At 43.0% G+C, this 26129-nt stretch overlaps 1 protein-coding gene across 1 annotated transcript in view; it reads right to left on the reverse strand.

Annotated features, from left to right (window-relative positions):
• The window catches only part of DCP2 (decapping mRNA 2), a 106091-nt gene extending 102434 nt beyond the window's left edge, over positions 1-3657 (reverse strand). The window contains exon 1 of the mRNA XM_029571565.1: positions 3356-3657. Coding sequence (XP_029427425.1) covers positions 3356-3408 — 53 coding nt within the window. The 5' untranslated portion in view covers positions 3409-3657. The remainder of the gene's footprint in view (positions 1-3355) is intronic.
• Positions 3658-26129: the final 22472 nt, after the last annotated feature.

Consider the following 26129-nt stretch of genomic DNA (forward strand, 5'->3'; position numbering starts at 1 on the left):
CACCTGCTGAGAGCTGTGAACGAGTCCTTCAAAACCTCCTCCCGCACGTCAGCCATGGCAATCACAGTGTGTCAACTGGCTTGGCTCCGTTCCAGATGTATCAGAGAAGATGTTCACTACAAGCTGGTGAATCTCCCTTGCTTGGGAGAAAATCCCTTTGGTGATCAATTAAGGGAGAGTGTGTCCCAAATCAAGGAGCAAACTGTGGCAGCACAGTCGTCTTCCATAACAGACTGTCAACATCTGGGAGGTTCTACCAGCCATACAAGACATCTTTATATTGTAAAAGGAGACCATTCAAGTAATTTCAGTCCTTTCAGCACAACCCTATCAACAGTTGCTACAGCCTCAGCAAGCTCAGCAAAGGCCACGCCAAAGAGAATGGAAACAGAAGCAGTCTCAGAAAACAACTCAAAAACCCCCTTAGTCTTTTTGAGATCGGCACAGCCATAGCCTCTCTTCCCAGTGGGAGCACAAATTCTTCATTTTGCTTCAGAATGAGCTCTGATCACCACAGACTGCTGGGTTCTCAACATAGTGCGGGAGGTGGGGGGGGTTGGTTATCGACTAGATTTCACGGCACCTCCATCCCTTGCCCGTCTTCCTAGAGGGTCGAGGGATGTTTCCCAGTTGTCTCTCCTTCAGCAGGAGATTCAAATTCTATTCGAGCAGACAGCCATCCGGCCGATTCCAGAACACAAGATCAATATGGCCTACTACTCCCCATACTTCCTGATACCAAAATGGTCACGGAGGACTTCGTCCCATTTTGGAACTATGTTTCCTGAACAAGCACATCCGGAGAGAAAGATTCAAAATGGACTTCACTCAAACTAATTCTTCCATTCATCCAACAGAATGATTGAATGTGCTCTCTGGATCTCAAGGATCCATACATGCACATCCCAATATATCCCTCCTGTTGGCAGTTCTTCTGCTTCCAGAGGCACTACCAGTACAAGATACTCCCCTTTGGTCTGTCCTCGGCTCCCAGTGTTTTCACCAAATGTGTGGCTGTGGCAGTTGCGCACCTAAGATGCCAGGGAATCAGGATATTTCCCTACCTAGACAACTGGTTAATAGTATCCCCAGAAAGGCTATAATTGAAGAAACATCCGGAAACAGCCATCACATGCCTAGAATCTCTCTGCTTCCTCAACTACGAGAATTCGGTATGCAAACCGACCCAGAACCTTCAGTTCATAGGAGCATGGATAGACTCCACCCAGGGCCGAGCTTTTCTTGCACAAGAGAGTGGAGAAAATCTGGAGTCTCTGCACGGAATTGCTTCCCAAACCAGAGATCACAGTTCGTCAGTTGCTTGTACTTCTCTACCATTTGGCTTCCACCATTCATGTAGTTTTCACATCTGCTTACACATTCAATGTTTACAATGGGAACTAAAATCCCAATGGGCCCAATATCTTCAGCATCTCGGATTCCATTCAGAGGTGGCTGCAACCAGGAGGTATTGAATGTTGATTCCCCCCTCCAGGAGCTGTCCCACACTCTTGTCCTCACCACAAATGCCTCCGCCCAAGGGGGGGGAGGGGGCGCGCGCATCTTCTTCAATACAAGACTCAGGACCTATGGTCGTCGGTAGAACAAGCTTACTAAATCAACTTCCTAGGTCATTGGTGCCTGCTTGTACCACCACAGCCAGCTCCTCCCAGCACTAACATCCTATCTAGATGACAAGTCAGGTCCGCCATCTTCGCACCAGGCAGGCATGTTACCAAGCGATCCTGATGTCAACCAGCAGCGCAGCTATCTACATTCCTAATTACGGTATCACCAACTATGATGGCCAACCTAACCCTTCCTCAGGGCAAGAGAATAATGCATTACCTAGAAAGCAGATCTTGGCTACAGAATAATTTCATGCTACACCAAGGTGATGCTCTCCATCCAGGTGACCTTGCTCCTCCAAGGCAGAACAGGAGCTGGCAGACTGGAGTTGGAACTTGGCTGCTATATCCCGAAAGGTCTCCTCTATATACCTCTCATCTGCCTTAGCTACTCCAGATCTGCCACTCTAGTCTCCAGAAATTGACTGTGAAATGGGCCAAAAAAAACAACAACACACACCCAAAGATCTTTATTCTAAGAAATACCAATTAAGTAGACAGAAAAAAAGAGTGAGGTTTAGTTGGGCTACATACAGCTCCCTTGCATGGGAGAATCTAGTGGTGGGGTCCTGGCCTATAAAAATCCAATAAGTATTTTGAGTTGCCCTTTCTTTCCAGAGGCAGCATGTTATGCTTGCTCCTAGCTTTTGTTTCGTTTTTAGGAGAATGACCTTTAGGTTTACTGGAAAGAAATTTGGAGTATGAACTAAAATACCAAATTTCACGGTTTTCATTGCTACCAATGAACAGGTACAGTATAAGCTAAATACGCAAATGAAACTTTACATTTTGTATTTTCTATTTATATAATGCCAAAATATTTCAAATACAATTCTTGAAATGAATAAATGTAATAAAACATGAATCAAAAGCATACAGGAATAATTAAGAGAAAAGGAAACTGTATTCCCTGATTTAGAGGGATCTGATGTGACCTAGTTTCTGGGAGGGGGGGGGGGGAAGTATTTTTTGCCACGCCTATTTTATACATCCGCTCAATGCACTGTGTACTTTCAGCTGTTTGGAAATGGAAGAAACAGGACTACAAATACCATAGAACTAGCCACAAGTCTCTTTCCAAACTCTATGTTAAGTCACATTCCTTCAATTACTGAATGTATATATTTACTACTTACAATGTTGTCCTAAGATTATAAATGTGTAAAACTGGTGTGTGTGATCGCGTCTATGGAGAAGATCACGTACCTACTTAAAGACAAGTCAGAAGGCAATGACCATATAATGGGCACTTTACTAGAAGTGGCGAAGGTCATAATATGTTCACTGGGATTGTTTGGCTAGAGTGGATGAACGTGTATATATTAATTCTAGACGTACTTCGCCAGACTTTCATGTTTTATGTAAACAGTTGTGTTTTTATGTCTCGGAAACAAAAACAAGTTTGAAAAATATAATTTACATTACTGCTGTGTTCACGGAGACCCTGCTCGCTATATACACATACCCAAAAATACATTCACGCTAATTGAATTATTACTTTCCCTACCGCTATAATTGTGTGTATTCATGCCGATACTTGCATTACTATGATTGTATATTGTTTACACACTATGTCGCGTATGCCACACATTTCTCTCTCTCTCTTTATAGCTACAGACGGGTTATTAACGGAGAGGCGGTGCTGATATAGTGCACCACCACTCCTCCTCCTCCTGCCGCTGTTGCTATGCCTCTCTCCACTGCGCTTCCCCTCTCACTTCTCTAACCTGCACAAGTCGTCCAGGACACTGCCGGGGATCTCCGCTCGCCTGCTCTCCATGGTCCTCGCCAGCACATCCCGGGAGAAAGGGCAGCCGAGCACGAGAGCGGCCGGAGCCGGAGCCGCGACCCGCAGTTACACCGCGCCACTACAACCAAGCGCGGCGCAACGCCTTCCCGAGCGCGTCACTTCCGGTCAGTCCCAAACTGGCTGATTGCTGTGAGAATCGCAGGTTCCAAATTCGAAGACGATGAAGGGTAGGGGGGGGTAACTGTACTTCAACGTGCCACCAAGAGACTGTTGACGACTTCCTGCCGATCCTCCCATTAAATGAATCGTTTCGTTTTCGAATTGGATGCAAGGGGGAAAAAAAAAAAAAAGATAAATCAGGTCCCACAGCTAAACTGCTGTAAGATCTTTGCAGCCAATTAGCGTGCGAGGAATTCTGCATAGCCAATCAGAAGGTTGCAGTATGGAGGACGGGCAATTTGGCGGTTGGGGCGGGAAACAAAATAGGACGGAGGCCAATGAGCAGTGAGTCTGGTTTTTGGAAGTGAAAGAGAAGGGCAAAAGGGGAGGGTGAGTGAGAAGTGGCGCAGAAGGAAATAGAGTAGAAAATAGCGAACAGGACGAAAATTTTGGCATTTACTTTATTGTGGTTTGTAATATTTTGTTATATATTTTCTCCTTTTATTTGTAATCTTTTTATGAATTATTGTAACAGCACATGTAAGATAGTCAATAAAGTGCTATGATTGCTGTGTTTGTCCACAGGAAAGCACGAAAATGCAACGCACCAGAAAAATCTAAGTTGATAAACTTTTTTTTATTGTGCGTTCTATTATATGGCACGCACGACGGCTGATAAAAACCATAGAGCCCTTGCAGTCTGCCAATCTGCATCACTTGCTTAGCTTTATAGTCCCTGCCTCGCCTTCAGGGATCTTTTGTGCTTGTCCCATGTTTTCTTGAATTCTGATGTTGTTCTTAACTCTTAACACCTTTACAGGGAGGCTGTTCCAAACATCCATCACCCTTTCTGTAAAGAAATAATTTCCTGCCGCTGTTGTCGATACAAGGACGTAAAGTTCCATTTTTTTTTCCGACAAAAAAAAAAAAAACCCAGCCCCGGCGGGGGATTTGGATCTTCGGATAAACTCCTTCTGAATATTGTCCTTTGAGGTATATAGTTCGGAGAACACGTTCCTCCTAATGGAGTTCAGTGGCTAGGGTTCTAAATTCGATAGTATAGTCCGTGAGTGGACGTCCTCCCTGATGAAGAAGGCCAGAATCAGCGGCTTCTTGTTTCCAGGTTCCTCAAACACTGTCTGAAATAGCTCCAGGAATCGTTGGAAATCTTGTAATACTGGATCCGACCGCTGCCACAGCGGGGAAGCCCAAGCCAGAGCCTTGTTCTCCAATAAGGACAAGATATACGTTCTCTTAGTTATGTCATCCGGAAAGAAGGTAGCTTGAAGACTGAAATGCATACTGCATTGATCGAGAAATCCCAGGCATAGATGAGGTTCCCCAGCATAGCTTGGAGGATCTGGCAGTGGAATTACTGGTCGAGGGTAGTCAGGTATTGCCGGCGATGCTTGTGCTGAAGGAGGACTTGTGTGTGTTGCGACCACATCCAGACGGGCGTGGAGTCGATCCATAGATGCTGCCCTAGATTCCAATATCCTCTGGGCCAAGCCTAGATTCCATTATCTTCTGGGCCAAGCCGGAAATGGCTTGCAGGGCTGAAGCCCTGCCGGGTCCGTGGCCTTGACTTACTGTTATGATTCTGAAGGTCCGAGGTAGAGCTGGCACTACCCAAGAGAGAGTAACCCCTCCTGGATCCCTCCGTCGGAAGGCAAGGCTGGACTCAGGTAGACCCTTGAAGACTGAGACAGAATCTGGATGCAGGCGCCTCCTGCAGGTCGTATAGTCCAGATAGCTGGCGCCTCCAGCAGGTCGAAAAGTCAGTCCAGGAGCCGAAGCTCGAAGAATGGTTGGAAGTTGGTACAAGGGTCAAACCTGAAGAATGGTCGGAAGTCGGTCCACGGGTCAGTGCCAGAAGAATTCCAATCAACTGGGAGAGAAGCAAAACCAGGAACAGGAGCACAGAACCACCAACTACGAGCCAAGAAGCCAAGGCAAAGTCTGAGGAGCAGACCTTTGCCTAAATAGTAATCCGGAAGGTGGAGTTCACAGGAAGGAGCCACGATCATTTCCTGTCGCGGCCCCTTTAAATGAATAGCCACTGCCGCACGCGCGGCTCTAGGGACATCAGAGGGGGAGGTGTCAGCCCGGCCGAGAGAGAGCACCAGGGGCTGGGCCCAGCAGCAGCCGCGAAGGCATCAGAACAGAGGCCTGCCTGCCTCTGTGGGGTTCCCGGAAGCGGCCCAACGCCGCGGGTGAGTCTTTGGCCCCAGTCGCAGACCGGTGGCCATGACACCTGGTCCTGGTCGCGGCCCGCCGCAGCCGGCGGCCATAACAGTATTTAGGGCCTGGTTAAATATTTGTAGTGTTGCCTTTTCATAGATAAGGTTGTTACTGTTTGAGTGTGTTCCATAATACAGGTTTAACTTTGTGCGGATTAGTTTGTGTGCATTATTATGTTAAGTGCTATATTTCTCTTTCCATTTCTCCAGGTTTGCACTGTATGCAGAGTGGCTTTTTTGGTTTTCCATTCCAGTTTGTCTCCATATTTATAACTTGTGGTCTTTCTGTCCTTGGTGAAGGTCAGTTCTGGGTGTGTGACTGAGGTGAGGTATTTTACTAGCATGTAGGCATTTGTATCAATCTTATTTGTTGTGTTTTCTCAATAAGATATGCATTAGTGGTAAATTACTGTCTTTTCATAAGGAGGGGTATTGTGCCTGCCAGTAAAGGGAGTTTGTTTTGCTTTTACTTAGATGTCATCAGAACCAGAATATCTTTTTTTTGCATGGTGAGTTGTACGGGTAATGCCCTAGTTCTTCTCTGCACCCATTGTTGGGGGTCGAGGGGGTTCCTGAGGATGCAGAGTGTATGTTTACAATTTGCTCCATGATGGTCACATGTTCAGGGTGTCACGCATGTGAGAACCATCTGTCAGGTGTATCCTGGCCGAAAAAGGTTGAGAACCACTGCTCTAGAATGCTTGGTGTTAGTAGTTGGTTGGAAGCTGACCCTTTGCATTGTCTTTTGGAACAGTTTGAGGAGTTGTAGTCACATGGCTTTAACTTGTCTGATTTACTGGTTTGCTCTCCCATGCAGCCTTCTATTGCTAGAGTTCACAGAAATAGCTCTATTTTTTCCACAAATCTTGAAACTATAGTATGAAGTTAATACATTTCTTGGTAAGGAACTGGTTTGTCTTGCTCCTCTTTCTTCTTTGCTACTGTGATGGATAGTATATACCCCTGGCCAGTCAAAGGAGGCAGGGAACAGGGCCAAAAAGGAAAGGGAGTCAGAATAGGAGGGAGATTTCAATTCCCATAAGACACTGAGACTCTAGAGGGGGAGGAACCACACAAGTCTTACATCATCAAGGGCAGGGAGGAAACACAGGTATGATGGGATCAGGTTAAGGATTTTCCAGAAGGAGGGGCAGAACAGGAACAGGAAGGTGTTCCATTAGAACCAGCAGAAGAGACAGATCGAGGGGGAGGTGAGCACCACCAATAGACATGGGAGACCAGTGGTGGAAACCTCCCCATGAAGAGAATATTTCAAGGAGTTTGCAGGGTACAAGGTTTGTGGGAACACTGCCACAGGTGCATGTAGCCAGAGAGGGGAAAGGGAAAGTCTGAACTTCAGCTGCAGGCTATGGTGGGAGGCGGCAGTAGGGCCTGGTCTTCTCAGAACCAGACCAACAGAACCAGAGTCAGCCACGTGCTGTGGAGGAAGCAGTGGCAGAGAGACTGTTTATTGCTGAAAGAGTGGCTCAGTGGAGTGCCTCAGGGATCTGTACTTGGACCGGTGCTTTTCAATACATATATAAATGATCTGGAAAGGAATACGACGAGTGAGATTTTCAAATTTGCGGATGATACAAAATTATTCAGAGTAGTTAAATCACAAACAGACTGTGATAAATTACAGGAGGACCTTGCAAGACTGGAAGATTGGGCATCCAAATGGCAGATGAAATTTAATGTGGACAAGTGCAAGGTGTTGCATATAGGGAAAAATAACCATTGCTGTAGTTACACGATGTTAGGTTCCATATTAGGAGCTACCACCCAGGAAAAAGATCTAGGCATCATAGTGGATAATACTTTAAAATTGTCGGCTCAGTGTGCTGCTGCAGTCAAAAAAGCAAATAGAATGTTAGGAATTATTAAGAAGGGAATGGTTAATAGAACGGAAAATGTCATAATGCCTCTGTATCGCTCCATGGTGAGACCGCACCTTGAATACTGTGTACAATTCTGGTCGCCGCATCTCAAAAAAGATATAGTTGCGATGGAGAAGGTACAGAGAAGGGCAACCAAAATGAGAAGGGGAATGGAACAGCTCCCCTATGAGGAAAGGCTGAAGAGGTTAGGGCTGTTCAGCTTGGAGAAGAGACGGCTGAGAGGTCTTGAACGAGTAGACGTGACTCAGTTATTTTCACTTTCAAATAATAGAAGGACTAGGGGGCATTCCATGAAGTTAGCAAGTAGCACATTTAAGACTAATCAGAGAAAATTCTTTTTCACTCAACGCACAATAAAGCTCTGGAAACTGTTGCCAGAGGATGTGGTTAGTGCAGTTAGTGTAGCTGGGTTCAAAAAAGGTTTGGATAAGTTCTTGGAGAAGTCCATTAATGACTATTAATCAATTATACTTAGGGAATAGCCACTGCTATTAATTGCATCAGTGGCATGGGATCTTCTTAGTGTTTGGGTAATTGCCAGGTTCTTGTGGCCTGGTTTTGCACCATTTTGATGTCTGATATACATTTAAGTTTTCTCTTCTTTCATCACATATTATGAGTTTGTACATCCATATATGTAATTGATTGTTTTAATTTTTGAATTGTTTTTATTGTTTTGAGACATGACCATTTTATTATTTTACATACATATATGTTTTATTTTATTTTATTGTAAATTTTGAGTTTGTACATCTATATATGTCATTTATTTTGTTTTTTAATTATTTAATTGTATTGATTTCCAATATTTGTATGTCTATTTTCAGTTGCCCCTGAGGCAGCTCTATGTAAGAGGGCGAAACTCGGCCAGAGTCGGGCATTTATAATAAAGGGCTTGTTTTCATCATCCGATTCCTATTGTCTTCACTGTTACACAGCCTACTGGATCGGCTTCCGCTTTGTTTCATAGTTTTATATGGACACACATGTGCATGCAAATACTGCCCCTACCACGTAAGTGAAGGAATTTTAGTAGACATGTGCCAACACAATTACCAGTTTCCCCCAGTTCATTTCCAGTTTGCCCAGATAAGGGATAGGACTTCCTAACCCCCTTTCTAGCCTCCCTTTTACCCTGTTAGCACCAACCCTTAACACCCCGCTGACTAACCTAGATTTTTTTATTTTATTACTTACATGCCATCTGTAGCAGTAGTAAAAGCTACACGGCAGGGGACATCAGCGCGTGCTTGTGCGCTTAAATACTTATGCGCACACATTTCATGTTAAAGACCCGGAACACCCATGCCCCGCCCATTTTTTTGCAACTTATTATTTGTGCATGTACTGGGAGGTGCACACATACATGGGTGGCTTTTAAAATTCACCCTTAGTGCGTATGCTTTTATGCCAGCTAAACGTAACCAGGGTAGTTTCTCTTGGAAAACTGGTGTGACGTGCACATTCTAAAAGTGGCTGCACTTTGCACTATGTAGGCTATTTGAAAATTACCCCCATTATGCATGCTCCATGTTTAGTCTCAATAAACTTTACACAGTAAAATTGCTTTTCAGGTTCTATTTGCCTCCTAATGCTTTCCACAGCAAGAGCCTCATGTCAAAGTTCATGTTTATGTGTGGATTTGCTTTAGATGAACTGCTTTTACAGGCAAACCAATACATCATTGTCTACAGCATGTGTGAAAGTGGCTTATGTTGACTCTTCTAGCTGCACTGGTTCTCGCTTTAATCCAAAACATTGTGTGGCTTATTAATTAGATTTTCCGTGTTCATTCGTAATTCAGAGTTGTAATACCTGTGTTCCTCCTGGAAACAAAAATGGCTGTTTTTGCAAGTTGTGACCTCTTTTATTCCACCAACATGAAAATTATCCAAAATGTACATGAGCTGTTAAGACAACACAGGCCCCATCTTCAGATGTAATTGCAAGGATCAGGAAAAGAAAAATATATGTACAATTCCTATTACTAACAACACTTAATAGCTACAGATAAACTGTGACATCTTTCTCCCTCAAACACAACATGGCATGTTACCGACTGATTATCCTAGACAACATTGGGGATGATATCCATTACATCCTCTCTGTCTCACACAATTGCTCAAGTGAATTTTCTTCTAATGGTTTTAAAGATTATGAAATACAGACAATTGAAAATGGGTTGTAGAGCGAAGCATAATGAATTATACATGTGAATGCAGTTTGCATCTTATTGCGCCTTCCTGTCTAGCAGGTTCTAGCTAAGGTGATGTAAATAGTATGCTGGGTTTCATAAAATGCTTTGTTCAGATTCTAGACATAAGTATCCTTGGGGCTGACTCGCACTGTCCTTCTCCCTTCTGCCTTTGTCAGTCTGATAATGTGGTGCAGGGGCTGGCAGGCTTCCCACTACTAAGTGAGAGAGAATATCACCGATAAGCCATTTTTATCCCTGATGAAGGATTTTTCATGCCTTGGCTTGTTTTCAGTCAAGGGCTAAACAAGTTAGCAGGAACAAGCAAGATAAATTCTGCCTTTGTCAGTAGCTTTATGTTAGGTGGATTCTTAAAATGTTGAGGAAGGAGGGAATTCCTGTTATTAATTATGCTTCTATATGTTCTTACACAGCAGTAATTAATTTATGGAACCAATGTACCATTTTTAGTTTTCAGGTAGCAATTGGTGAAACATGGATGAGAGGAGGAAGGGTGTGTGGAGAATGAGACTAGTGCAAAGAAGGCAATAGAGTTGACATCAAATTTGCCAGACAAACTTTGGAATGGATCTCTAGCTTGGACAATAAAAGAAGCTTCTTTTAAACTGACTGCCAAAGTCAGTGGATACAGACAGGGGGAAAAGAAGTGGTCTGCATGCCCTAGGAAGGAAGGTAGCTGGTATCTCATCTTTCCGTCAGATTTGCGACAGGAACCCTGCCTTCCTACATTTAGGAAAAGACTTAAAACGTGGCTATTTATGAAAGCCTTTCCAGACCTAAACTGAACTTTAATTCACCATTAACCAATTGCCTAGACTTTTCCTTAACATGGTAATAATTAACTCCACTTCAATAGGGTAATTCACTAATGTTACAAATGCCGTAATTGGCATATTTGTTCTCTCTGTTTAAAATCCTAGCTTCTTTCTCTGTTTCCAAGTTGTGTAACTCCCTTGTTTTATTGTAACTGCAATCTTTTGTCATCACTTGTTTAATGTTTATTATTATTTATTATTATTTTGTTCCTTCTCCACTTGTTAATTGTAAACCGGCATGATGCGATATTCATCGCGAATGCCGGTATAGAAAAACTTAAAATAAATAAATAAATCTTTGATCTTTCCTCTGGGTCATGTCTTAATGATATGGGTAGGGTTGGGAGGGCAATCACATTTGTAATAGTAGGAAGAAGCATGGCTAAATATTGGCTTGGAGTAGGGTACATCTGCAGTGGCTGTCTGTCAGAATCTAGGTGCGTTTCATTTATATATATTTTATCCTGATTCATGGAAATTAGACTCATTTTTATTCTGTGAATTCTCTTTTCCTGCTTCTGATAATTGTAAATAAAAGCACCATGATAATACATAAGTGTTACGTCGGCCGGCTACGGAACCCGTGGCCAGCCTTCCTCACCTCCTGCTGCCGTCTCAGGAGCTAGCGCGGGCCTCTCCGTGATGCAGGGGGAGCGCATCCTGTGCTGCCCCCCTCTCGGCGGTCCAGGACATCGAAGCATGGTGGAGACGCCATTGCCGTTCTCTTTTCGGCCCTGCCTCACGGCAGACACGCCGCAGCTGGCTGCTTCCTCCTTCTGGGGTCTCTAGGCACACGCGCGCTCCCCAGCTAGATTTAAAGGGGCCAAGGCGCACTGAGGCTGCCGGCCCGTCCTGGTGGCATCACCCACCAGGACCTACTTAAGGCAAGCTCTGACAGTCAGAGCTTGCCTTTGCAATAAGGTTCCTTCGCTCCCTATTGCCTCCAGGCGATTTCCAAGTTCCTGAACCCTTCTACCTTTGGATTGTTGCCTCAGATTTTGACCGCTGCATCGCCTGACTACTCTTCTGCCTTCTCCGTGCCTTGACCATTGCTACGTTTGACTACACCTGCCTTCTCCATGCCCTGACCATTGCTACGGATGACCACACTATAGACTCCTTTGGATCCAGAGTTCTACGTTGCTTGCTACACCTTCCAGTTGCCGCAAGTTCTCATCCAAGTTCTATAGTGACGCCTCTATCCCTATCCTCTGGACTTGGACTCCTAAGGCTCCGGCCTTCCTTTGCTCAAGCACCTTCAGTCAATCCTGGTTCCTGGGACCAGTCCAGGATAGAACTTCGCCACCTGCTGGCTGCTGTCTCTGGGCTGAACTACCTGCCTTGGACGTCCAATCTCGAGGCCCGCCTAAGTCCTGCCAGCCCCGGCACCCAAAGGCTCAACCCGAGGGGAACGTGGGCTGGTATAGGTGAAGCTCCAGTGGCCTCTAGCTTTAGCCCACTCCGCCTGCTGACGGTGGGGACCCGTAGGCCCTCACCTGCGGGTTGCGTCAACCCCACCTCAGCCCAAGTGTCCACCTCCGACGCAACAATAAGGTTATGATCATGGAAGTTATTAAATTCCTGGAAGGCTGATAATGAAACCTAAAAGAATAAGAATTACTGTTTATTAACAAGAAATTAAGTGGGAACAGTCAGCAAAATCTTTTTTTATAGTAACAAGACCTTTGAGGGAAAGGAAAATCAATTAAAAAATAGCATCTTACATTTTAGTTAAATTGGAATGCAAGTATTGATTTTGTTTTGTATTTCATTCAATATGAAAAGAGTGTAGAAAGAGTGTGATAGGGAGAAGCTGCATGAGATCATGCCAAAAGTTACTGTAATTCATAAGCATATCTGACAATGGCGTCTGGTAAAACACAATGCTGAGCTCCCTTGTGACTGATGTAAAATGATTTCACAAAGAAATTGCATGCAGGATGCTCCAAAAGCTCGCTTTTAGAAAGTGTATGCTGTTGAATGTTCACACAGCATATAAAGTATACCACAGAAATAAACCAGCAATGGAAAGTACCCCACAAGCCTTCTTGGGGTTCACTCGATCTTGGTCAGAAGATCGAGTGAACCCCAGAAATTCATGTTTTGCAGAATAGCAATTGTAATAGAAAAGTCCATATAGGTGCTTAAAATATTATTCAGTACAGCTAAATACAATTGGGGCATTCAGGAGGTAGAGCTACTGTACAGATTCCATTAATGCCTTCTGTTCCTCCTGTGGACTGGCCTATATACTTATGCCTTTTTTTATTTGCTGCCCTCAGTCCCACAAAAATACAAATATATTTACTTCTACCCAAGGGAAGAGTATTTCTGGAAGGATCATTATTGCAGCTGTAAAGCTTCCATTATAGCCTAGGAGAGCAATTTTATCTCTTATTTTCTTTCCATCTTATGGCTCATTCAGCTCTTGACGTTTTACTCTATCAGGTCATGAGACGGAAAGGTGAAAATAGCTGTTAGGGGTTTTTTTTTAATCTAAAACTCACTGCTTGCACATTCCTACAGCGAAATCAGCCTGGAAAAAGATCACTGTTTTCTCTGTGACAGACTTTCCTTCGTCTTTTGAGGAATGCTTCCCCAAGCTCTGCCTCCTACTTAACCAGCCTAATGTTCTTAATTCCATCCAATCTTACCTCATCTTCACACCTTGTCTCACAGAGAGACACTACCTCTGTACATACTTTTCCACTCATTGCCATCAGTATCTACAAGAAATGACCAAATGCACACTATTCATAGAAAATTTGGGGGGAGGGCGAAGGAAAGTTCCCTCCGAGGCCGCTCCGAAATCGGAGCAGCCTCGGAGGGAACAGGCAGCGTGCGCTGGGCTCGGCGCGCGCAGGTTGCACAAATGTGCACCCCCTTGCGCACGCCGACCCTGGATTTTATAAGATAAGCGCGGCTACGCGCTTATCTTATAAAATCCAGCGTACTTTTGTTCGCGCCTGGTGCGCGAACAAAAGTATGCGATCGCGTATTTTTTAAAGATCTACCCCTATATGTCTGATAGCGAAGATCATGCTACAAAGGGGAGATGAGATTAAAAGAAAAATCTTCCGGTCCTGAATCAATAGACCGGGATGCCTGTCACATGACTAAATGTGTTCATAAATTTTTATATTTTATCCCTATTATACGTAATGAAATATTATAGATACTGTTTATTTAGTGAAATAAATTATGGGCCTCATTTTCCAAGCCGCTCGCATGCGATACCAGAATCAGGGCGGAGTCGGGGCGTCACTGGGGCCGACTCTGCGGACAGCGAAAAGGTAGGTGCCTTTTCGCTGCCTATTTTGCTCCCAATAGCTACACCTCCTATGGTGGCGCTATTGGGTGCGAAACCGGCAGCGATCGCACCGCGACGGTGCGATCGCTGCCGGCTAGCGCAGGCCCGCCCCCCCATTTCGGCCCCTCATCTTCTAAAGTATCGCAGGCCTGTGATACTTTAGAAAATGAGGCCCTATGTGGCAGAATGAGTTAAAACATGCAGTTAATTTTCTGAGTCCCTTGCTCTTTGAACAAAGCAGATGTTGTAGCTGTTTATACAGAGATCTGATACAAACGATGAGATAAACTTCCTTCTTATCTTATTGCTTTTTGCTTAAAAAATTATAGAGAGGGATTTCCTCCTATCATATAATTTCTTTTACTTAATTTTATGTTTGTTTATTTCATATCAGATGTTAATACATACACATGCATCTGACTTAATGATGGGCGTGCAAAGGTTTTGATTTAATGACAAGCTTTGAGAACACTGTCTTGAGAGAACTGTACACACTATGACCGAGTGGAGGAAAAACCATCACATTCTTTGCCAAAGAAAAACCTCTTCAACCTTTCATTTTTGGACTGCAGTGCTTAAAATTTATGCATAAACTCTGTCCTCATGTTTTCCTGATTTTATTTGTTTTATGAAGCAATATATCTCTATTTGAAATGTAGTAACTGACTATCATGTTGAAATATTTTTATGATACACTTAGTTAATACCTAGTTACTTACGTACTTGCAGATGCCACTATCTTGTTGCTCACATACATGATAAAGTCTGAATTGACTCAGTTTTATTAATTCTTAGTTGCTATCCTTTGTGTTCCTGGTATAAGCTATCTACATGTACACAACATTCAGAGAGTACTTTTTCTTTGTAAGAAAGAACTAGGATAGATTTTTAAAACAAAGGGTTATTTTTGTTTTTCACGTCTTGTTCCACTGGTGGGTGGGGGAGTATATGCCACACCTGAATTTAAATGTTCTGGATATCTAAATATAAATAGCAAGCTATATACACTGCCAGTGGGAGACCGGAGACCATACTTCACCACAGGGTGGAGAGACACCCAAATAACTGCACCTGTGGAGTTTTTGTTATGCAGGCTACACTGAGCGCAGTGATCCTGACATTGAATACACAATGAAAGCTGGCCTATGATTTCTGACAAGCGGGTGGCCCCCAAAAGTCAGAATAAGCTAACCATGTGTACAACTACCTGAATGGAGATTGCAATGGATGACAGAAGAGACTGAAGCTATGGACGCTCCTGGCAGATTAACAGTATGCTTTGCTATTTTACATTGGCCAATTTCTGGGTCAGTTAAACTCCAGGTGTACTTAGATGGGGTTTAGGTAATAATTGATGAGGGTCATATGACCAATTACACAGAGAGAGCAATAGACTAATAGACTGTGCTTTTCCTCTTTAGTTATTTAGTTATTTATTTATTTTTCTATACCGACATTTGATTCGACATATCACATCGGTTTACATTTAACAAGATGTCTAAGGCGAGCCTTTTATGACATGATACAATATAACTGCTTAATTGAGTAACTGGTTGCATACATATAACTGTTTTACCACAAGATAGTTAAAGTTAAGGTACTTTGTACATTGCAGACAGACATTGTTAGATCTGCTTGTCTGCAATCAATGAATTCACAAGCCCTGACCAAGTAGAAATGCAAAATACTTTCTATGCTGCATATTCTTGTTTTATCTCTATTTTCGTGGACTACCTTTATGAACATTCTATACAAAATGCTTCATTTAATTGCTTTAAAAATTTTGAGTTTGCAGTTTTATATGCGTTAGTATTAGAATCATTCACAAATATCACATGATATAATTATGGTAACATGCCATGCATACCTGTGGTAAGTGTGGAATAATTTAACCCTTGAGATATTATTGGCTTTTCTTGATATTTCTTAATTACACCATCTTATATTTGGTATATCATAGAATGTCCTATACCATTAGCCTTAATGGCTAATTGTACACATGGTAATTTCCTGTCAAGGGCATATAAATTTAAGTAACTTTCCCTTTTGACTGAACTGAAAATGTATGCTTGTCTACCCATTTCCTTTCTTACTGCTTATTTCCAGACTTGTAATGAGAAATATACTATGTGTTTTGTAGTCCTGTATGATTTCAAAGATCATTTATTTTTCTAGTACAATTTTAGGATTAAGTTCTCCTTTTGCTAGAAGTAACTTGGAACCCTGCTACCTACACACTGCAAGGTCACATATACAAAGAAGAAATATGAAGAAAACCACTTATTTAAGAGTGAGACAGGAGATTGAGAATTTAATGCAAACAGCTCTCTCCTAATTCTGAGTGCTAGAACGAGTTGACAGATATCTAAAATTAGTAAAATTGAATATTTAGTTTTATGAATACATTTTAGTTTGGTGCACACACATTTTTAGACATGATGTATAGGAATTGAACAATAAGGTTGAATCTTTAAAGGTTTATGTTCATAATTTTAAAATTATTTTTACGCATTACAGTGGAATCACAGAAGTGTATATTGTTCAATTAAGAGAAATAACTTTGATTAGCACTGAATTTGTTGTTAATACCATGAGGCCTATGCCATACACTCTAAAACACTTATGATTGTTTTTGTTGTGTAGAAGCCACAGATGGTACCCCTATAGCTCTTAATTTAACCAAGCATTTAGAATGCAATTATAAACTGTCCCCTGTTTGAACCAGAGTGATGAAAAATTGTATCTTTAGAGATAAATTAAAGGATGGGGAACAAAATTATGAATCTATATTTCCTCATAAGATTTGCATGTTACAATGTAATGGTTTTCATTATAATGTTTAATGGTACTATTACAAAGGTTTGTTATTCGTCTCATGCCCATTACCATTCATGCAGAGCCACTTAAATCAAGAGCTGAGAACCCATAATCATCTGGATCTGTTCTGATCCAAAGAGATTGAGGGTGGAGTGTGGAAAGATAATTTTAGGCAAGTTAGCTAGATCTCCGGAAGACTTTGTAGCAGGGTTGCCACGTTTTCATGAAAGAACAAGCACTATTTTCCAAAAAGCAAACGCCCAAAACAGAACACATGAGATTAAAACTAGTTTTATTAGAAGGTATTTATACACAGAAAACAGTTAAAAAATACTTTTGTGAGTGTAATGGAGGAAATACAGTGGCTTGCAATAGTATTTAATCCCCTAAAATGTCCATTAGATTTTTGTAGATTACATGACATTACACAAATTGTTTCAGACAGTATGAGCGAAAAGTAAATTTTTAAACACAATTACTTATTCAGTAATGGCTTCTATCTAGCCACCCTCCCATTCAGGCCAGTTGTATGTTTGACTGGTGCACCACCACTCCAGTCTTAGCCACTAAACTCTGTAGCTCCTTCAAAGTGAAAAAAAACAAAACACAACAGCCCCCACAACTCATTCTCCCTCCTCTACATCTGGCCCCCCCACATGCAATCTCCCCCCCCCCCCCCCAGCACATGTCTGGCCTCCACACACTCATTCTCCCCCCCCCCCCCAAAGCACATGTCTGCCCCCTCACACTCATTCCCCTCCCCATCTTATCCCATCCAAGCACATCTCTGGCCCCCTCAAACTCATTCCCCCTCCCAGCATACTCATTCCTCCCCCTCCAGGTACCTCTTCTTTTTGATTGTTGCCAGTTAAGTGCTTCATTCCCTTCAGCATTCAAGCCTGCTGTGCTGCATAAAATCTTCATTTGTTCCCTCATTCCTAAGAATTCCTGGCACCAATGTGCTGATAAAGAGCTGGGTTGGCCCCAAGGAACATCTGGTATCTCTGGGGACATCAAAGATTAAGACATTTGGTATTTCTTATCACCTGGGAAGATCAAATGCTAAAGACCAGTACCCATATCTATGAGCTGATAATAAACAGTTGATGTTTTTTACCAAATGGGAGATCAAAGGACTGGTAATGAAATGCTTTGAAATACCTAACTTGCAGAGAGATATATAAAGCATAGCATTTGCTTATTCTAATTAGATGAGCTGAGAAGAACAGAGGGCAAATAGCTGGTTCTCTTCAGAGTCTCCGGTCCTGTAAAAGTCCTCTGGATTTCTTATGAATACTGGCTTATAGGAGGAGGGCATATAAAGGAGGTGTTCATTCGTTTGTTCTTTATTATTCTTTGATTAATGTTCTATCTTTATTTCTGTCTGTCTCCTATTTACCTGTATTGATTTATGTACAGCTTACTATGATACTGTATTCAATGTTGAAATTACTTTGCTGATTTATTATCCATATATTTACATCATTTAGTAAACTTAAGGTTTGTTTTTGCAATATTTGTTTCTGCGTGTTCTATGACATAATATAAAATATACCCCCACATGACCACTGTGTACAATATCAGAGCCAGGTCTGCTACATCCTTCTGATCCCACCCATAGCTAATCCTCTTCATTCTGGGGATACATTCTCCACCATACTTGCCTGCTTCTTCCACATCTTCTATATCAGTGCTGCAAGTACTGACACCAACATAGTAGTCCTTCTGAAGGGTCCCCCGGACCAGCTCCTCCACCGGCTTCAGTTGCACTTACATGGTGGGCCGCCTCCTGTCCGGCGCTTGGACCTCTTTATCTGCGCAAGCTTGGTCTTGACAGCTGACCTGTGTCCCAACATCGATGTTTCAGCTACTCCACCATCTGGGTAGTTACTAACAGATTGCTGATATCCTTGGTGATGTCCCAGATGTTCCTCTTGATCTTCGAGGATGTTTCCTGCCTGAAGAGTACACTGTGCTACTCACAGACCCACTGCACCAGAAGGTCCTTCTCTTCCTTCATGAAACGCACATCACAATGACAACACTTCTCCAGCTGCTGGCTCTGGTTCCTGCCTGCTCATCGCTCCCTGATGATGAATGGGTTGGGTCCCTTCCTCCCTGACTATTCCATCTATAGTGAAAGAATATTCTAGGTGATTACAATATAAAGTGAATGTGAGATTTGTGGACCCTTGTGCTATGGTGAGGTTGACTCAACCTACAGGGAAGGTCCTCACCAACAGCTGGCAGATCTATGCTGGGAAGAAACTGATCAGGAGCTTCACCTATACCAAGCACTTTCCCCTCAGATTGAGCCCTTGGGTTCCAGAGGCCGGCAGGTCTTAGACGAGAGTCTGTATGAAACAGGTGTAAACAGGACCCGTATCAGACTAAGGTCGAAGGCAAATGCCAAACTAGAAGAGTCCAGGTCCAGGCAATGGTTGATGGCGGGCAGCAGGCAAGAATAGTCAATATCTAGGCAAGAGTCAGAAGTAGGCTGCGGGTAAGAGTGGTTGAAGTTCAGGCTAAGGTCAGGTCCAGAGATCAGTCCTAGAGTAGGCGAATGAGACAAGAAGGACTGACACAGGACAGGAAGGAGGCAAGGCTGGCAGGAGAGATGAGGCAGGTTCAGGAATGCAGGATAAAGCAGTAAATCACACTACACACAGGTGTAGCCAACCCTTTTGCTGAGGTGAAGGAAGGAATCCTGAGAAGCCCTATATAGATCTGGAATCCTGACGTCCTCGGGAGGCGCTATGTGCACTTTCCCACTATGGGCCCTTTAAATGTGGCACAGTCTGGCACACGCATGCCTAGAGAAGCTGAGGAGGGGAGTGATAATGCCACGAGCCACAAAACATGAGTACAACATGATAAAACATAAATCATAGCACTAAACATCATAAAAACAGGTATTAAAGATAACATAATTCATAATTCATAATACAATAAAATATATTAGGAATCAGAAAAATCTACTTGAAACAATAAAGCCTTTAGCTACTTATGAAACATTCTTATATCATCGAGAACTTGAAGGGAATCAGGTAAATAATTCCAAATAGAAGGACCACCAACAAAAAAAAGTACAATGATGTGTTTCACTAAGTCAAGCTGATTTAACTGATGGAATACCAAGAATCTTTTTCCCTAAGATCGTAAGAAGTGAATTGGCTGATAACATTTCAAAAGGATAGAAAGGTAATTTGGGTCATACTGTTTTAATAATTTAAAAAATCATCAAAGACATTTTAAATTCACTATGTTGCTTTACTGGAAGCCAATCAAGTTCTTTCAATATTCTCCCCTCCCCTTCCCTTCTCCCTCCCCCTGCTCTGACCCCGCCACCTGCTTTTTCTCCCCCCTCTACCTGCACTGCTAACTCACACATGCTCCTCTTCTGCCCCATCTCCCTTCCCTGGCTACATGCCACTGACACATGCACCACACTCCTCCTATCTTCTGTCACCACTTGCCCACCTGTCGCACTCATCCTTTCACCCCTCGCACCTCCCTTCTGTCACGCTCCATTTTAACCACAGCCTCAAACACCCACTCCACTCAGAAACCTAAACACAAAAAGTGGACAAAAAGACAGGCAATCACAGATCAACAATCAGATGCACTCTAAAGATTCACTCAAGAACACAGACAAACAACAAAAGGATGGGAAACAGCAAGGGAAAAAGTAAGCAGCACAGAAAACACCACTCAACAATCCTAAAGAACAACTATAACACCTACACCAAGAAAACCTCCCAACGTCTAGTCCAGAGCTTGCCACCCAGCACTGACAAAATGGCCCTGGAAGAGACTGCCTTTTATGTCCATGCAAGGAGGAGTGTCCAAGAAAACAGATGAGTAATACTTGATTAATCAGAGGAATAATTAAATACAATATATATAATAATATATTTGTATATCGTTTCACAATATCTTTTTTTTATTACGCTTATTAGACACATACAAAATACGTTCACAAAAATTTTTTTAAATCAATATTAGTGCACCACAAAACACATATTTATAAAACCCATCAAATACCCCTCACCATACTAATAACACACATACACTCCCATACCACTCAATCTGTACTCATTCATACCAACACGCGCATTCATACACCACCATAAATAATCCCATGTAAAACTTTCATATTCAACAAATGGGAAGAAAAAACTCTCCAGAAAAGGGTATCAAACATTATCCATACTTAGTGTGTTCTTCAATACCAAGATAGTCCATTTTACTATACTCCCATATATTCTCAAATGCCAAATGTAGTCCGTTTTAACTATATTCCTGACGAGGACCCTCGTTTCACCCAAAAGAGCTTCTTCAGGGGATATAACTTCATCCAACGAAAGTGTGGTTTTGTTTTCATGAATATACAATGAATAACTTCATAAATCTCTTCTTTCAACAGTGCTAATAGTTCAAAACCACTTCCTGCACATCATAGAATGAAGATAGCCAAACTTCCCATTTTCTGCTCTTCAGAAATTCTTCAACCGAACTTCAACAAGTCTATAAGATATTTTAAAAAAAGAAACCTCTAAAACAGACCAAAATGGTATCTATTATTCCATCTAATTATCAATATACACACTTATCACCACACATGGAATATCCTACACCAAGTATAGTGTTCACAAAATCCAGTTTTCTCACTAGAATCACAACATAGTTACGGTGCACCTACAAATACAAAACACAATATTATATTTGCCAATAAACCCAAAACAACTAATATTCCCAATAATCTAAATAAAAAGCTACTCACATACAGAATGTCTAAATCCCAAGATCTCTTCGGATATAACTTCAATAAACTTCATTTGTCAACATGGTTCCAACTGGCTGGCCCGAGGTGTGGGCCGGTTGCCTCCTGTGCGGCCTCTCTCTCCCGCGCCTCCTCTGACCCCGATGGGTCTGCGACAAAAAGATTCAGCCTACGGACAATCTGTCTTAAAGAACTTGTTTCCAGTTTAATCCCAACTCCTTCTACATCCAACCTGCTGTGATCTTCGGCTGCCTCATTTACATCAACAATACTTCACTGTTGCTTCACTACAAAATGACTCAGCCTCTAGCTTGCTAATCACCCACATGTGAGGACTAGTATCCTGCTTGTCCTGGGATAAAGCAAAATTGCTTACCTTGTAATAGGTGTTATCCCAGGACAGCAGGATGTAGTCCTCACGAAACCCACCCGCCTCCCCGCAGAGTTGGGACTGATACGTTTTATTATTTTATTTTTTGCTAAAGCTTATTGCTACATACAAGACTGAAGAGAGACCCCTGTGGCAGAGAATATCATGGCATGCTGGGCATGCTCAGTAGCCTCACAGGACCAGTCAAAAGTTTCTAGAAACTTTGACAGAAAGTTTTCCCGCATAGGGCTCCATCAATGATGTCACCCACATGTGAGGACTACATCCTGCTGTCCTGGGATAACACCTATTACAAGGTAAGCAATTTTGCTATATATACACATATCTATATCCCTCTGTATATACAAAAAAACCCCAAAAAACTGACTGTGGAATATTAACAGAGATTTGGTTACTTTTCTGTTTAAACGGTTTTTATTATTTTGTAAAACAGGAAAGCCAGAGGAGAGCGGCGTGACTCTTCACCTCTCTCCAATAGACAATTACAAACATTTCAAAAAAAACAAATTGCCCAAAAACCAACTTTTTTCCCACCCCTTCCCACCTGATCCTCCCTCCCTTCCACCCCCTCTGTATATCCAGGGTCCATAGAGAAGCACCACCAGTCATCAGTCCTACAATTTAGAGAGTAAAGAAACCAAATATGATAGAGAATCATTACTCAGTCCAAAAAAAATTCAGAATAGAGTCACTCATTGAGAATCGAACTCCGCACAGTCTGTGGTAAGGATTGCAGATAAACATCCCAGATAGCAAGAAAACGTTTCCTGTGACGTGGAGAAATTCGCATTGTCGCTACATCCAGGAGCATCATTCGATGGAAGCAATTTCGCCAGGTCCAATACGAAGGGGGAGACACAGCTCGCCAATGTAATAAAATAACTTTCTTTCCCACAAAACATGCCTTAAATGATAGAGGAACTGGGGCTCAGGTCAGGGAATTTGGATGGAAGCATCCATTTCTCCTGAACGAGTCCTAAGTCTGTCAGTGGAGAAAATGACATTTTTATAAGCAGGCAGAACTCTCAAAAGGAAGTCTGCCAGCAGCAGTGAGAGAACACAAACAGAGAGTGTTATGAGTCCCGCCCGCGGAGTTTCCCCCATGAGCAGGCTTCCTACCTTGCACTGCCTTCTTCCACATGGCTGAGGCCACCGACGTCCGCGCATGAAGCCGCCTCTTGTGGCCTTGCCCGCGCAGCCGGGTAGCTGCCGATGTCACCAGCATCTTGCTGCTTCTGCGCAGCCCAAAGCTGCGCTGCCGACCACCCGTGTGGCCGGAGCCGCCGATATCAAAACCGCGTTCCGCGGCAGGGAGCCATGAGTCTTTAGCCTCGTCTTCAGCGGCATGGAGCCGCCACCGCTGGGGCCTGTCTTGCAGCCTGGAGCCACCCCTGAATGATTCCTTGTGGCAGGGATGCCGCCATCAGGCTCTCCCTGCTCCTGCCTGCGTCTCTGCGGCAGCGTGGCCACTCTCCAAGGTCCTGCCCCCTTCCTAAGGGGCAGACCCACGTCTTCTTCCCCTTCTTAAAGGGGCAGCATAGGTGGGATCCTCCTGGCCCCACCGGAGGTCAGCTCCACCCGGTTTCCTGTCTCAGCCCTATAAAAGGGCTTCTCCAACACTTCTGCCTTGCCTTGCATTGGAGTTCTTTGCTCCTGGAAGTCTCATCTTCCAGCGCTCCATCAGGTCTTCATTCTTCATTGGAGCTCCATGTCTCATCTTGCTTCCTGAGGTTTCATGATGTTCCATGTCTTCATGTTCCGAGGTTCCTAGTCCAGGCTTCCTGATGTTTCATTTCCTGATGTTCCACTTCCTGATGTTCCTAGGTTTCGCTCCTCCTTCGCTTGTTTCGAGTCCTCTTGACCCTCCAGCAACTTTGGTTCTCCAGATAACTCCTTGTTGGGGTAAATCCGTCTCGTCGTTTCCTGTTTTCGTCATTGGAGTTTCGTCTCAGCTGGATTCCCTTCCTGCGCTTTTCCCTCTCTCCACGTGGTCCGTGACCAGCTTTTCAGGTTGTGTAGGGCGCGCAGTGGGACAGGATGGTCTGTGACCAGCCCATTGGGTCCGCCCATGTCGGTGGGCCTTGTAGGGTGTCCTGAGAGACAGTGCCAATGTCCGAACCTTCCAAATTCCTCGTCTCGTCCAGGGTCTTCCAAGTTCCTCGTCTCATCCAGGGTCTTCCAAGTTTCTCGTCTCATCCAGAGTCTTCCAAGCTCCTCGTCCACATCCAGAGTCTTCTCGTTTATGTCTTGAGTCTTCTGTGTCACAAGGCCTCTGTCTGCCCTCATCCTCAGTCCGGCCTACTGCTTCTTGCTGATACCCAGTGGCAGGTCCGAAAGGGCTGGGAACGGTTGGAGGACTGTTCAATAACCAACATAATGTTGTTGGCTTTCCAGAAGCATGCAGGTCCGGCAGAAGGTCATACTTTGTCTTCACCCATGCTGGGTCACGCCTCTCCAACCCTCGGTGCTGTCTTGGATTCTTCTGGGATCGTGCCGAGGCCCAAGGGCACATAGTCCCCTCAAATTGGGATCGCTCTCCTAGCGGTCCCGAAACATAACAGAGAGAGGGAGAAGTAGAGACAAGAGAAACAATAAAGAAGGGTGTCAAAAATAAATAGTGGTGTTAGTAAAGAAAATACAGAAAGAAACAATTGTGACCCAAGTCACTAATATAAGAGAGAGAAAAGAAACAGTAAAAGGTGTTGACATTAATATTTTAAATTTATTTATCACTTAGTAAGTCTCACAAAACAATTTAGAGTCATAAATATGTTAGACACTGATTTGGGTAGTTTATGGAAGATGGGCACAATGTGTAGTCAGTTTTTTTTCCTGTTATACTGTTTAAATCAGGTTAGTAGGAAACAAGTAGAATAGAAAAGAAAAACTGGAAAGAGACGCTGAAGACAAAAACCTTTATCTTAAAAAACAAATTAAGTATACATTCATTAACAATCTCAGGCCTGAGTGAAAACAAACAAGGGTGTTTAAATTTAAATACTTTAAAAGGGAAATCCAAAGGCAAGATACTTATCTGATGGTCTATTAAAAAAATGAGATCACAATAATTAGAAGATAACATTCCTCCTGTTGAAAAAGTTCTATAAAATATAAGCCATTTTGTTTTCAATACTATGTTTTGTGATTTGATTGTTTTAATGTTCTACATGTGTTGCATATTGTATGTTCTGGGCTCAATAAATATTCAAATTAAAAATAATAATAATTAAAGACAAATATCAGTTCAGGAATTCCTAGGACAACTCTTTGCAAAGGAGAGAATGACCCCAAATCCAAAAAGGGTGGAAGCAATTACAAACATGGAAACTCCTCAAAATTCTATGGGGCTCAAAGGTTTCCTTGGGAGGGTGAACTATTTGGGGCAATACCTACCACTTCAACTGCTCAACCCTTGAATACTTTTCTGAAGGATGTATATGGGAACAGCCTCAGCAAGCAGATTTCAAAGCTTTGAAGCAGGTGCTATCTTAAGCTCCCATAGTGTCCTTTTTTCAACCCTAATCTGCTATTAGTGGTGATGCAAGCAGCTCCGGTATTGAAGGAGTTCTGCTGCAGGAACACAACAGCATCTTTAAGCCAGTAGCAGTCTGTTCTCACACTTTTACAGAGGAAGAGAGGTGATGCACTCAAAAAGAAAAATAATTCTTGGTAAGTGTCTGGGCTTCTGGAAGATTCTAGCAGTATCTTTCTGGCTTGAAATCCTACAGACTGATAATTTATCAGAAAACACTAGTTTCTTATTAACAGCAAAGTTCTGGATAAAGTAACTTTACGATGTCAAAGGTTACTCTGACCCTGCTGATGAAGTTGAGCTCAGTTGCAGAGGATTTGCTAGCAGCAGACACATCCCTGCACCCTGGACAACGTTCTGATGGTGGGAAACTTTTAGAAAGGACAGCTATGGTTACTGAGCAACATGACACACTGTGCTCTTACTTGCTCCATACTGCAGCTGGCATGATGACCAGGCATAATCAACAGCATATTCAGCCTCTCACACGTGAAATAGATCTTGCACCAGTCCAAGAGATTATGTTAGACCAGAGCTTTCCAAAGTGTGTGTCGCGACACTTTGGTGTGTCGCCTGAGGTGTGCCGGT

Source organism: Rhinatrema bivittatum, chromosome 1 (genome assembly GCF_901001135.1).
Source record: "Rhinatrema bivittatum chromosome 1, aRhiBiv1.1, whole genome shotgun sequence".
In the NCBI taxonomy this organism is placed as follows: domain Eukaryota; kingdom Metazoa; phylum Chordata; class Amphibia; order Gymnophiona; family Rhinatrematidae; genus Rhinatrema; species Rhinatrema bivittatum.